A 15,890-nucleotide genomic window follows, 5' to 3' on the forward strand; every position below is an offset into this window, starting at 1 on the left:
CACATATATATATATACGGTGTGTATAGTGTGTGTATTTATATATAATATATACTCATATATAAATAACGATAGCAATGTATATTTGTCGTGCGTGTGTGTGTGTGCGCGCGCGCTTGTGTGTGTGTGTGAGATGGGGAGGTGGGGTGGGTAAATCCTCCTCCTAATCCCTCTCTCTCGCTCACATACGCGCGCGCGCACACTCTCGGACACCTGTGAAACAGAGCCGTGGCGCGCGCTCCTCCAGCGCTCCCGAAGAAGACGAAAACAACAACAATAACAACAACAACAACAGCCATTTATCATTTTTCATTTCATCATTTTCTCGGAACCGGATCGTGTGAATCAGCTCGTCGCGAATTTTCGAACCGAATCAGTGAGGCGATAAAGCGGCACACCTGTGAAGCCGGTAGCGCGTGAATCCCGCCGCACCGCTCGCACGCACGCGCCCTCATGAGCGCACCGGGAAGCCCGCGCGCAGACTCCAGACTGGAGCAGGTCATCCAGGTAACATTGCAGTCTGATCTGATCTGATCTATTACAGAGTCGTTGTTTAAATCTTTTGAAATAAACATGTAGCAGAATATCAGCGCTTATATATATATATATATATATATATTTAATGCAGGGTTACAGTACAATTTATTTACTTTATTTATATTTGTAGGGTTTTATACTAAACTCTTAAAGGATTCTCGAGCTGTTCGCCAAACTACACGAGCTTTAATATTCACTCAGGGGTCCAAACACTGCACTAGACTCCAGTGTGTATATATATATATATATACAGTATATAAAAGTTCTAACCTCTTTTCTTTTCTTCTTAAGGTACTTGTGGTGGTAAGGGGGTCTTTGCGTGTGCATTCGGTGGTTCTCAGGGACCGCTTTAACTGTAAAACAGACACAGTTTTACAAACAAACGAGTCAGGAATGGAGGAACATGATTTAAGCGTGTACCGCAATAATCCGGCTATTTATTTATTTCGGAACTTTCCAAACACAGAACCCAGCTACGCTTCACGCTTCATCATATGTGAAGCAGGTTTAATGTGCAGGAATCCATTCTGTAAATCGCTCATGTAGAAATGTCACTGATTACTCGAGTAAAATTCTTAGAGTCGATGCTAATTGTAATAGCAGGGATTTTATGACATGTCCTGATTTCTTCAAGGCTTGTGACGATGCCGTACGATCAGGTCTGCGATTGGCCAGCTGCTGACCCGGAGTGTGTCATGTCTGTCATGTGATAACGCTCTACACCACAGCAGTGCTGAGTTCTGGGTCCTGATTGGTCAGAAGGTGTTGATTAGTTCTCTATAACAGCAGCTCTGACAGTAGCGCAGGTTTACATTAATGATATCGTAATTGATATAAATCGTATTGAGATATTAATTATATCCTTCTGGTACGTTATCGTTTCCATAGTAACAGCTCATCCATAGGGACGCTTGATATGGCAGGTTTTCTGTAAGGAGGCGTTTATGTAACGTTCATGGAAGGAGTCTCCAGTGTCAGCGCTTTGTAATTAAATTTTTTCCGACATGATATGCGTTGATATTATACTATAACAGGGTGTGTATTATTATGATGTTGTAATACTCTCATGCACAGTGTGTGTAGTGTTGTCCTGTCCCGTCTCGCTGTGCCTGTCCATGTCCTGTTCTAAATATAAACCCCACCGCTGTGCTGCCACCTGCTCCTCACACTCCACCCTGATCCCAGTTCAGCCTGGACGCTCCTGATGATCAGGATTAGAATCAGGATTAGATTATTTAGGAGTGAAGTAGTGGCAGAAGCTGACCCTGGATCAGAGTAAAACACCTATATGATCATTGTGATGTAATGCTAACTGTGATATTGTAAGAATCCAGAGCGTCCGGGTTTAGTCGAGCAGCCGAGACGCGTTCGCCGCGTGAAGTTTGCATCTTTGTAATGTAGTAATGGAAGCTTGTAGCCTCCAGTTTAATGTCGTGTACACTGCTGACATAGTAGATCTCAACAGCACAATATGTATCGGTTCAATAAAAAACAGAATAAGTCTGTATTTAAGCCACGCCCCCTTCCTGAGTCTGAAGGCATGGAGTGATGACAAACTATGCTGAGACATGCTTATGAGTGTGTGTGTGTGTGTGTGTGTGTGTGTGATGACTTCTAGAAGTTGGAGGAGAGTGTGTTATCTGAAGAGAAGAGGTTGACAGTGCGAGGCCCCTCCCCTGATGCCCCGCCCACCTGCATACCGGCTCGTGTGCGAGAAATCGTGACCAAGAACCTAAACGAGAGCAGTACGTAACTTCAGCTCTGTGTGTGTGTGTGTGTGTGTGTGTGTGTGAGAGAGAGAGAGAGAGAGAGAGAGATCATATGCTCAGTATAATCAGTGCGGTCGGTCTTTACTCTCCTGCTCCGTCTCAGTCTCAGCAGCCGGCAGCATGTCCTCGGTTCTGTCCCTGGAGGAGGAGAACCGCGTCCTTCAGAGTGAACTGAGTCGCCTCGAGGACCTGCTGGCCCACAGCCGCGCCGACCGCGACGAGCTCGCCATCAAATACAGCGCCATCAGTGAGAGGGTCAGAGGAGACTCACACACACACACACACACACACACACACACACACACACACACACACAAAGGAAAGAGAAACACTTGACTGACCAACCCCCCCCACACACTTCCCACACACACACACACACACACACACACACCCTTGGTCAATGATTGGTTTAGGGTTAGGGTTACACACCTTCATCATTTGTGTTTGGTTGCTTAACTTCATTTTCTTAGCCTGGGTTTTCTTTGTGTGTCTGTGTGTGTGTCTCTCTGTGTGTGTGTGTGTGTGTGTGTGTGTGTGTGTGTGAGAAAGAGATAAAGAGGGGGTCCGGCTCATTTCCTTGGCAATGTGGAATGGAATGACGTGAAGTGGCCCATTGCTATGGTGTCTGTTGCCATGGAGACAGTAAACAGGGCAGTCGGGGGTGTAGGTGGTCCTGCTACGGGCGTATAGCGGCACCGTGCCAGCTTCATAATACTTACGTTTCATAATAATGTTTTTCACAATCTTAAAAACCTTTTGATCTGAAGGTGATTAAACGTGTGAAATCGGTGTCGAAGACAAAAATATTATCGTGTCGACGTGTGCATTTCTTTCATTAGAAAACTAACAATTTATTTACAAAAAAAATGTATTTAAACGGACGACTCGGAGCGAAATATTCCGGAAAGCAGGAGATGAGTGTGCAGCGTCGGTGTGAACCCCTTTAATACTGTTTAAAATCATCTCGGGGGAAATTCCTCAAGAAATCGGTCGAGAAAACGCCAAGAAAACACTTCTGGAACATTCTAGGCAAAAAGCACGTCTACTCTGAAGATGCTGAAATTAAATTATTTGGATTTATTTTGGATTTTTTATCTCCACATAATTCCCATAGTTCCATTTGTGTTCCTCCAGAGTTTTGGTGACTTTATCTGATTCTAAAATGTGGAGAAGAAATTAAAATAAAGAATGAGTGTGTTTAAACTTTGTCTAAACTTTTGACTTGTAGTGTGTGTATATATATCTGTATATCTCAAATCAACGGCATCCATTCAGTACCATTTAATTTGTCATTTTTAAAATCATACCACCAATACCATACCAATGATATCTCCGAAAAGTGTATCGCCCAATCATTTATCGCAATATTGATATTATATGGATATATCGCCTAGCCCTAGCACACTATAAAGGATTACCTGCTGCTCTGTGGCCCGTTAGGTGAATGTCGGAGTCTACACAAAGCAAATAGACAAACTTAACACAGAACGAAAATCAGACACAAAATATACTTCCACTAGCAGTTAATAAGTGAATACATATGGAATATTCTACGTTACGTCATGCAGAACACGTAGCTCAGTTATGCAGAGATCTGATGGTCCAATCTTATTTACGGGTTCCGTATTTCATCTGAGTTATATTAGTATTTATTCTGTGTTGTTACTGTGATGTATAAATGAGTCTGTGGAATAAAGGGTTGAAAATGAGAGAATGTATTTCACAATTATGATGCTCCAAGTGTTCCCACAGTGTGTGTGTGTGTGTGTGTGTGTGTGTGTGTGTGTGTGTGTGTAGTACAGAGTGTTTACTTTTCCACACGTCGTGTCCGGTGTAAATTCCTACAGGCTTTCCAGAGGACGCTGCAGTCGGGGTCCTGAGCGTTTCCAATGGAGACTGGGGTGCATGTTTATCATGGGTGGAGGGCGTTTCCGTGGCGATGCCTCTGTTATCCCTGTTTAGCTGCTTTTTCATCTTAGAGAATTGAGATTGGAGGAAGTGAAAGGAGCGCATTTTTTTTTGAAAAGGATTAAAGTCTCTTTTAGTCTCAGGAAGAATTCTAGGCTTCTCTCAGAAAGTTTTGTGTACCAAAATATTTTGTTAAACTATTATCTAAAAGTTTTGAACAAGGCTTTATATGTTTATCACATAAACACACAAACACTTATTGTGAGATAAATATCTAATATCGGTATTATCACACGATAATCCCGTTGTTTTTTTCCTAAATGAAGCAGTAAAGAAGAGTAACTATAATTACAGACAGAATATAATGAATTAATGTCGTATAAATTAATAATGAACTGAATTTACAGTTATATAAATAAAGCGAGTACTGGAATTGCTTGACCCTGCAACCCTGTGTGTGTGTGTGTGTGTGTGTTTAGTTGGAGCAGGCCCTGCGTTTGGAGGTGGGGGTCAGTGACAGCGACTCTCCGGAGTGTGTGAGTTTGTCTCAGCAGGTGGTGGAGCTGCGACGGCGTCTGGATGAAGAACAAAACGCTTACAAGCGCAAACTCACCGCCTACCAGGAGGGGCAGCAGAGACAAGCGCAACTGGTTCAGAAACTACAGGCCAAGGTCATTCATTCATTCATTCATTCACTCACTCATTCATTCATTCACTCAGTCATTCACTCATTCATTCACTCACTCAGTCATTTATTCATTCATTCATTCATTCGTTCATTTATTCATTCATTCATTCATTCACTCACTCATTCATTCATTCACTCAGTCATTCACTCATTCATTCACTCACTCATTCATTCATTCACTCAGTCATTCACTCATTCATTCACTCACTCATTCATTTATTCACTCACTCATTTATTCATTCATTCATTCATTCGTTCGTTCATGTGCCTGGCACATCATTTACTTTATTCCTTCACCTGCCATCCTATAATTGAATTAATTTATGCAGGTTATTCTGTGTTGGTGTGTGTTCAGGTTCTGCAGTATAAGAAGAAGTGCAGTGATCTGGAGCAGTCTCTCCTGGAGAAATCATCAGAGCAAGTGAGTGTGAGACTATCATTTATTTATATAAACACCTTATATACACACACAGTATACACACACACCATACACACACCGTATACACACACCGTATACACACACCATATACACACACCGTATACACACACCGTATACACACACCGTATACACACCATATACACACACCGTATACACACACCATATACACACACCATATACACACACCATATACACACACTATACACACACCGTATACACACACCGTATACACACACCGTATACACACACCGTATACACACACCGTATACACACCATATACACACACCATATACACACACCGTATACACACACCGTATACACACCATATACACACACACCATACACACACCGTATACACACACCGTATACACACACCGTATACACACACCATATACACACACCGTATACACACACCGTATACACACCATATACACACACCATATACACACACCGTATACACACACCGTGCACACACACCATATACACACACCGTGCACACACACCATACACACACCGTATACACACACCGTATACACACACCGTATACACACACCATATACACACACCGTATACACACACCGTATACACACCATATACACACACCGTATACACACACCGTATACACACACCGTATACACACCATATACACACACCGTATACACACACCATATACACACACCGTATACACACACCATATACACACACCGTATACACACACAGTATACACACACACCATACACACACCGTATACACACACCATATACACACACCGTATACACACCATATACACACACCGTATACACACACCGTATACACACACCGTATACACACACCATACACACACCGTATACACACACCGTATACACACACCATATACACACACCATATACACACCATATACACACACCGTATACACACACCGTATACACACACCGTATACACACACCGTATACACACACCGTATACACACCATATACACACACCAAATACACACACCAAATACACACACCATATACACACCGTATACACACACCGTATACACACACCGTATACACACACCGTATACACACACCGTATACACACACCGTATACACACACCATATACACACCGTATACACACACCGTATACACACACCGTATACACACACCGTATACACACACCGTATACACACCATATACACACACCATATACACACACCGTGCACACACACCATATACACACACCGTATACACACACCGTATACACACACCGTATACACACACCGTATACACACCATATACACACACCATATACACACACCGTGCACACACACCATATACACACACCGTATACACACACCGTATACACACACCATATACACACACCGTATACACACACCGTATACACACACCGTATACACACCATATACACACACCATATACACACACCGTGCACACACACCATATACACACACCATATACACACACCGTATACACACACCGTATACACACACCGTATACACACACCGTATACACACACCATATACACACCATATACACACCGTATACACACACCATATACACACACCGTATACACACACCAAATACACACACCGTATACACACACCGTATACACACACCGTATACACACCATATACACACACCGTATACACACCATATACACACACCGTATACACACACCGTATACACACCATATACACACACCGTATACACACCATATACACACACCGTATACACACACCATATACACACACCGTATACACACACCGTATACACATCATATACACACACCATATACACACACCGTATACACACCATATACACACACCGTATACACACCATATACACACACCGTATACACACACCGTATACACACACCATATACACACACCAAATACACACACCGTATACACACACCATATACACACACCGTATACACACACCGTATACACACCATATACACACACCGTATACACACACCATATACACACACCGTATACACACACCGTATACACACACCATACACACACCATATACACACACCGTATACACACACCGTATACACACACCGTATACACACACCATACACACACACCGTATACACACACCGTATACACACACCGTATACACACACCATATACACACACCGTATACACACACCATACACACACACCGTATACACACACCGTATACACACACCATATACACACACCGTATACACACACCATATACACACACCGTATACACACCATATACACACACCATATACACACACCGTATACACACACCGTATACACACCATATACACACACCATATACACACACCGTATACACACCATATACACACACCATATACACACAACGTGCACACACACCATATACACACACCGTATACACACACCAAATACACACACCGTATACACACACCGTATACACACACCATATACACACACCGTATACACACACCGTATACACACACCGTATACACACCATATACACACACCATATACACACACCGTGCACACACACCATATACACACACCGTATACACACACCAAATACACACACCAAATACACACACCGTATACACACCGTATACACACACCGTATACACACACCGTATACACACACCATATACACACACCGTATACACACACCGTATACACACCATATACACACACCGTGCACACACACCATATACACACACCGTATACACACACCAAATACACACACCGTATACACACACCGTATACACACACCATATACACACACCGTATACACACACCATATACACACACCGTATACACACCATATACACACACCATATACACACACCAAATACACACACCGTATACACACCATATACACACACCATATACACACACCATATACACACACCGTATACACACACCGTATACACACACCGTATACACACACCATATACACACACCATATACACACACCAAATACACACACCAAATACACACACCGTATACACACCATATACACACACCGTATACACACACCGTATACACACACCGTATACACACACCATACACACACCATATACACACACCAAATACACACACCATATACACACACCATATACACACCATATACACACACCATATACACACCATATACACACACCGTATACACACACCGTATACACACACCGTATACACACACCGTATACACACCATATACACACACCGTATACACACCATATACACACACCATATACACACACCATATACACACACCGTATACACACCATATACACACACCGTATACACACACCGTATACACACACCGTATACACACACCATATACACACCATATACACACACCGTATACACACACCATATACACACACCATATACACACCATATACACACACCATATACACACACCATATACACACACCGTATACACACCATATACACACACCGTATACACACACCGTATACACACACCGTATACACACACCATATACACACCATATACACACCATATACACACACCATATACACACCATATACACACACCATATATAGTCCAGAGGAGAAAAATGTTAATTATACCTCTATTTATAAATGTATCTACAAAGAGTTAAAAGTGAAATGTGAGTGTTGTGTAAGAAATCTGCGATGAAAAACGTGAGTGTCTGTGCAGTATGTTACTGTTACTAAAACTGTACACAATCTTTTGTGTTTATTTCACAGAGTGGGTGTGAAAAGTCCACTAACGGTCAGGATGAGTGCAGCAGTGAGCTGGAGACGGCCCTTATCCGCCTGGAGGAAGAGCAGCAGAGGTCCACACACACAGACACACACACACACACACACACACACATACACACACACACACACACACACACTCTCTCACTCTGAGATGCTTATGCTCTGTTTTATGTTTTGTCCTGGCGAGCAGGAGCAGCAGTCTTTCGGCGGTGAACGCGATGCTGCGTGAACAGCTGGAACAGGCCGGACTGGCCAATGAGGCACTGAGTCAGGACATCCGCAGGCTCACTGCTGATTGGACCAAAGCGAGGGAGGAGCTGGAGCAGAAAGAGTCTGATTGGAGGAGAGAGGAGGAGGTTCATTCATTTGCCTATTATTATGAACTTTGTACTGAGCACAATTTGTTATAATTATCAATTTAACTCCCAACAGTTACGCAGCATCTTTATTACGTTTGAAATAAATGACAGTGTGACAGTGAGCATCACAGCATTTATTAAACTTTAACTTTATCATTCTAAAGTATCAACCTTTCTTTAGACTTTGTTCTTCTTCGGTTTTTGCAGTCGTTCCATAACTACTTCAGCAGTGAGCACGGTCGGCTGCTGACTCTGTGGAGGCAGGTGGTCAGTTTCCGCAGGAGTGTGTGTGAGATGAAGAGTGCCACCGAGAGGTTAGATTACACACACGCGCAAACACACACACACACACACACACACACACACATGAACACACATTCTGTTACGCTATACATCATAATTGTGTTGTCTCAGGGATCTGTCAGTGATGCGCAGCGATCTGGCGCAGACGGCGCAGAGCGTGCAGCTGCAGTGTGTGTGCGTGTGTGTGGCGGTGCGGAGTCGCGAGGACGGCTCGGCGCTGGTGCTGGAGCGAGAGGCGGCTCAGCGCGTCACACTGGAGCAGCTGCTCCGAGAGAAAGAGAGCGAGATCACCGAGAGCCAATCAGAGAGAGAGAAACTCAACAACAGGTCTGTGAAATAAAACAAATAAGTGGTGAGTGTGTGAGTGTGTGAGTGTGTGTGTGTGTGTGAGTGTGTGTGTGTGTGTGAGTGTGTGTGAGTGTGTGTGAGTGTGTGTGAGTGTGTGTGAGTGTGTGTGAGTGTGTGAGAGTGAGTGTGTGAGAGTGAGTGTGTGTGAGTGTGTGTGAGTGTGTGTGAGTGTGCGTGAGAGTGCATAAGTGTGTGTGTGAGTGTGTGTGTGAGTGAGTGAATGAGTGAATGAGTGAATGAATGAGTGAATGAGTGAATGAATGAGTGAATGAGTGAGTGTGTGAATGAGTGTGTGAATGAGTGTGTGAATGAGTGTGTGAATGAGTGTGTGAATGAGTGTGTGTGTGTGTGTGTGTGTAAAAATGTTTAAATAAGGAGCTAAACTGTGTTTTGTTAAGTTTAAATGCGTAATGTAGTGTATAAATAAACAGACTTTTGTCCAGAACTTTATTGGAAGAAGGTTGTGATTTATCCGCGTGTTCTGATCAGATAAGATAAGACCTCTATTGATCCCACACCGGGGAAATTCCCTCGTGATCCCTGATGATTTACGTCTTACGCGCTCGGCTTTGTACTCGCTTCGTTCTGACTTCCTTCAAAGCTTTTTTTATTTTTGTTGTGATGTCTCTGTACGAGTTCGGTGAGACGTCTGTGACGCGTAGTGACACGTCGATGACGTTTCTGGAGTGTTTTATACTCGTCTGTGCCGCGGATGCATTTAACCGTGTTCTCGGGGTCTCGTGCGATGTCGTCTGTGTATCGACAGGCTGGCAGACGCAGACAGAGAGATGCAGAGAATCAGAGCTCGAGTAGACGAGAGAGAGAACGAGATCACGTCACTCACACGGAGACTGCAGGTGTGTAGAATTCACCTCGGCTTTAATTCACCTCGGCTCAGACTGACTTCACATTATAGGAACAGTTCAAATTGAGCCATTAACCTAAACGTGGTGTGTGTGTGTGTGTGTGTAGGAGCAGAGCGGGGATGAAGAGTCGGAGCTCCAAACACTCAGAGCTCACACTAACACTCTGCTGGACACACTGAGAGACATCGCACAGGTAACACACACATCACAGAACAACAAAGTCACAAAATCAGACCTCGCCCCCACCCGCACTCTTGCTCCGCCCACTATCTTACCCCGCCCCCCTCTGCTGTAGTCGATGTTGTCAGATTCCGACTCGGGTGTGTTGGGCTCGTCGGTGGAGGCCGATTCAGAGAACAGTGTTTTGGCTCTGCTGCCGTTGATGCGCTCCTCCTCCCCCCATCCATCCTCATCACCACAGCGATCGTCGTCTCCACGGCGACCCTCCGCCCTGACCCTCCCCGAATCCGCCCTCTCATCTCTGCGTGCCATGGCAACCAATAGACAGCTACAACTCCAGGTACACGCTCACCTCACATGTAATACACACTATGTATACCTCTGTACTGTTATCCGTATATAAAATTCTATCAAAATAGTTTAAAACAGTTTAAAAGGATTGAGGATTTAAAAAAATGCAGTTCAGACACTATTTTGTGACTTTCTGTTTGCAGGAGCTCAAAGGTCGTCTGCTGTCAGCGCAGTCGTCTGTCCAACAGCTGCGCAAACAGCAGGGGGAGGCGGAGTCATGCAGGAGGGAGGCGGAGCTACGTCTGCAGACTGTGCAGGGCGAGAGGGATGATGCTCAGAGAGAGAAAGAGACGGCGGTGAGAGAGAGAGACCGACTCCGACAGGAGAGAGACAAACTCTGCAGGTAGTTCATTCCTGTCTCCTGCTGCAGAGATCACGAACCAGTAAACTGGGTTAATGCTATCGCCATCTTTTCATTTATTGTTAACTGAATTATTGTTGGTGTATCCTTAATGGTTTCTCTCTCTCTCTCTCCCTCTCTCTCTGCAGTGAGAAGGAGTGTGTACAGCAGTCTGTGCAGGCTTTGCAGACAAAATTGCAGCTGCTACAGATGGATTGTGAGAGACTGCAGCAGGCTGCAGCGTCTGCGCAGAGAGAGAGAGATCACGAACGAGTGGAGAGAGAGACGGCTGTGCAGGAGAGAGATCGCGCCAGAGTGGAGACCGAGAGAGTGTACGTCTCTCTCTCTCTCTCTTTCACTCTCTCACACACACACACCCACATTCATCAGCTATCTAATACTAATACAGATTTCTGTCAAATTATTTTCTCCAACCCCATCACTCTTCATTAATGAGTTGAGTGTAGTGTGTTCTGATTGGCTGAGAGCAGGAGGGACAATAATACACGACACACACACATACACGTACGCAATGGCACACGTACCGAGTCAGTGTTAAGTGTTATTTATTTACGGACAATTCAAATGGCACAGCAGGATTGTAGAAAATACAGAAGGGATTAACACAACATACAGTATATTTAAATGTCTCTCTCTCTCTTTCTCTGTCATTGTGACTCTCCTCTCTCTGTCTGTCTCGCTGCTTTTGTCTGTCTGTCTGTCTGTCTGTCTGTCTGTGTGCAGTCAGTCTCAGTGGGGTCAGAGTGAGAGTCGCTGCAGCTGTCTGCGTTCTGAACTGGCTGCAATGAAGGAGTCACTCCAGCAGGGGGAGATAGAGAGACAACTGCTCAAAACGGAGAAGAGCCAACTGACTGACACTCTCAGTAAGGTAAGACACACACACACACACACACACACACACACACACACAGGAGCTGTGTGTGTGTGCAGTGACATTTTTTGACTCTGTCTTAAGTGTGTGTGTGTGTGTGTGTGTGTGGCCTGTCCAGGCGGAGTCCAGTAATGCTGAGCTGATGGTGCTGATGGCGAAGCTGCGGTCTGAGGAGGCGTCACTGCGAGACTCTCTGGCTAAAATGAGCAGCTTAAACGAGGGACTTGCTCAGGACAAAGCAGAACTAAACATCATCATCATCCAGGTAAAACACACACACACACGCTCTCTCTCTCTCTCACACACACACACACACACACACACACGTGCGTGTCTCTCTGTGTACCCAGCTGGAGGAGGAGAGGAGTGTGCTGCAGGGTCAGAAGAGAGAGGCGGAGCAGGAGAAGCTGACCATCAGAGATGAGCTTGTCCGATTGGAGCAGGACCGACTAGAACTGGACTCCGCCCGCCTCACTCTCCACCAATCACTGCAGGAGTCTGAGCAGGCCAGGGCGGGCCTGGAGGCGGAGCTTCAGATGCTCCGGATGGACAGACAAAAACTGCAGGAGAAAGTTACACAGGTGAGAGTGTATGTGTCTGTCTCTCCCACTGTCTGTCTCTCTGTCTGTCTCTCTCTCTGTCTGTTCCTCTGTTTCTCTCACTGTCGCTCTGTCTGTCCCTCCCACTGTCTGTCTCTCTGTCTGTCCCTCCCACTGTCTGGCTCTCTGTCTGTCCCTCCCACTGTCTGTCTCTCTGTCTGTCCCTCCCACTGTCTGTCTCTCTGTCTGTGTCTCAGTCTCGTGCTTTACCCATACGTCTATCTGCGGTAGCTGTGTGGTGAGGTGAGCTCCTTGGGGGCGGAGCTTGGCATCATACGTGGCGAGGGGGAGAGAAGGGGTGTGGCTCTGGAGGAAGCCGGGCGGACTAGGGCGGGGCTTGCTCGTGAGAGGGCGGGGCTTGTGGTTCAACTCACGGCGTCTGAGAGAGATAACGTCGCACTGACGGAGGAGCTCGCAGCGTTCAGGTAGACAGTGAGAACGGCTATTGGCTTACATTTCATCGTTACATTTATTTAGTTTTATTGATTTTATTTATTTTTTACTTCATTTTGTTTTTATTTATTGCTGTATTTATTATTTATTTGATGTATTGTTTTAAAAGCACCAGCTGTACTTAATGAATGAACTTTGAGAGAATGACCTATACCAAATGTGTGTGTGTGTTTGTGCATGTGTGCATTGTGTTTGTGTGTGTTTGTGCGTGGGTGTGTGTGTGTGTTTGTGCGCGTGGGTGTGTTTGTGTATGTGTGTGGGTGTGTGTGTTTGTGTATGTGTGTGTGTGTGTGTGTGTTTGTGTGCGTGGGTGTGTATGTGTGTGTGTGTGTGCGCACGTGTGCACGTGTGTGTGTGTAAGGGTGGAGAGGGAGGCACTGGAGGCGAGTCTGTTCGAGGTGCAGCAGCAGCTGATGCAGTCAGACTTGCGCCGAGAGCAACTTGAGAACGAAAACCTCAACCTGAGAGCACGACATGATAACACTGCAGGTATAGAGAGAGAGAGAGAGAGAGACAACCGTGCCATACCTGTCTCTCTCTCTGTCTGTGTGCTTATCTCTGTGTCTCTGTCTGTGCAGCGGAACTGAAGCGTGTGCGTGCGGATGGAGAAATGGCTGCCGCTCAGAGTGAGCGAGAGAGGCAGGCTCTTAATCAGGAGATGATTAACGCTCAGCATGAGGCTCAGCTCTCTCTCCGTAATGCACTGTCTGACCACCAGGAGGAGCTGGAGAGGCTCTCCAGCGACAAGGTACAACGTTGTGACTTGCAGCGTCACAGGGTGAACTAGTGACCAAAACAAAGCCAAGGGAAACTCAATAATGTGTGTGCGTGTGTGTGTGTGTGTGTGTGCGTGTGTGTGTGCATGTGTGTGTGTAGGAGGCTCTACGCTGCAGTCTGCAGGCCGAGCAGGAGGAGGCGCTGCGGCGCATGAGGGAGGAGATGGAGGAGCGTCTGCAGAAGACGGAGCGAGAGCGGGAGGAGCTGCAGGAGGAGATCCGGGCTTTGCAGCGCACACGGGATCAGAGTCTCCTACAGGCCGAGAGCGACAAGCAGCAGGTAAAGTCCCTGCTCTGTCAGTGGGAAGTTTCACCTTGGCTTCATGTTCTACCTGCACAGGTTCTTCACCACGTTCTGTAACGTTTATCCGCGGCTCTGCAGGCTCTCTCCCTGAAGGAGACGGAGAAGGCCATGCTGTCCGAGAGAGTGTGTTCCCTACAGGCCGAGCTGAGCTCTGCAAACCTGGAGCTGGAAAGACTGACAAGGGAAACACAACACCTGAAGGAGCAGGAGAGGGTGAGAGAACTTACACAACACAACACACACACACAAAACACACACGTTTACATTGTTTACACCACACAATTTACACAAAGATTTAAAGATCTGGACGTGTAGAAATATGGATCTCCCTCTTGGTTTTTCTGGGTGTTGTGTGCGTGTGTGTGTGTGTGTGTGTGTGTGTGTGTGTGTATGTGTGCGCGTGCACGTGCGTGTGTGATGGCAGGCTGCAGTAGGAGCTGTGAACACTGAGCTGCAGGAGCTGCGTCTGCAGCTGGAGGACACGGTGAGCTCTAACAGAAGGGAGCTGCGCAGACTTCAGGAGAACTGCACAGAGGAGCAGACACGTGCCGACAACGCACTCCGAGAGGTAAGACACACACACACACACACACACACACACACACACACACACACACACACACTCACTCACTCACTCACTCACTCACTCACACTCTCTCTTATCCTCAGCTGGAGGAGTGTCGCGCTCTTCTCTCAGCCAGCGAGGAGAGCCGAGATGCCACGAGACGAGACCTTCTGGAGATGGACAGGCGTCTGAGCCACTCACGCGACACGGGGGAGGGGCATCGGCGAGACACGGCGGAGCTACGGCGCTCCCTTGGCGATGTCACGAAAGAGAAGGAGGCTCTCGACCAATCGAACGGCCAGCTGAGGGAGGCGCTGAGAGCAGCGGAGAGCGAACGGATCAGGTGTGTATTCACTCATTTAATATACGATAATCGATCAATAGGAGATTAGATGGCGTGTATTGATTGGATGCCTGTGTATCGATCGGACTCTACGACCGGATCAGTGTGAAGCGTCAGTGTGAGGAGAA

General features: G+C 46.0%; 1 protein-coding gene across 1 annotated transcript; it reads left to right on the forward strand.

Moving 5' to 3' along the window:
- Nucleotides 1-154: 154 nt before the first annotated feature.
- Nucleotides 155-15,888, forward strand: LOC128624719 (rootletin-like; the record flags this gene model as incomplete). Its single annotated transcript, XM_053652378.1, has 25 exons — nucleotides 155-506; nucleotides 2,155-2,281; nucleotides 2,409-2,560; nucleotides 4,693-4,884; nucleotides 5,257-5,322; nucleotides 9,066-9,154; nucleotides 9,274-9,439; nucleotides 9,650-9,756; nucleotides 9,857-10,072; nucleotides 10,860-10,950; nucleotides 11,066-11,152; nucleotides 11,255-11,479; nucleotides 11,634-11,833; nucleotides 11,980-12,162; nucleotides 12,575-12,719; nucleotides 12,841-12,987; nucleotides 13,073-13,303; nucleotides 13,553-13,746; nucleotides 14,136-14,263; nucleotides 14,353-14,522; nucleotides 14,651-14,830; nucleotides 14,933-15,067; nucleotides 15,279-15,422; nucleotides 15,524-15,762; nucleotides 15,867-15,888. Coding segments are annotated over exons 1-25 (3,690 nt in total), but the record flags the coding sequence as incomplete, so codon positions are not given.
- Nucleotides 15,889-15,890: the final 2 nt, after the last annotated feature.

The sequence above is a fragment of the Ictalurus furcatus genome, chromosome 21, assembly GCF_023375685.1.
Source record: "Ictalurus furcatus strain D&B chromosome 21, Billie_1.0, whole genome shotgun sequence".
NCBI lineage: Eukaryota > Metazoa > Chordata > Actinopteri > Siluriformes > Ictaluridae > Ictalurus > Ictalurus furcatus.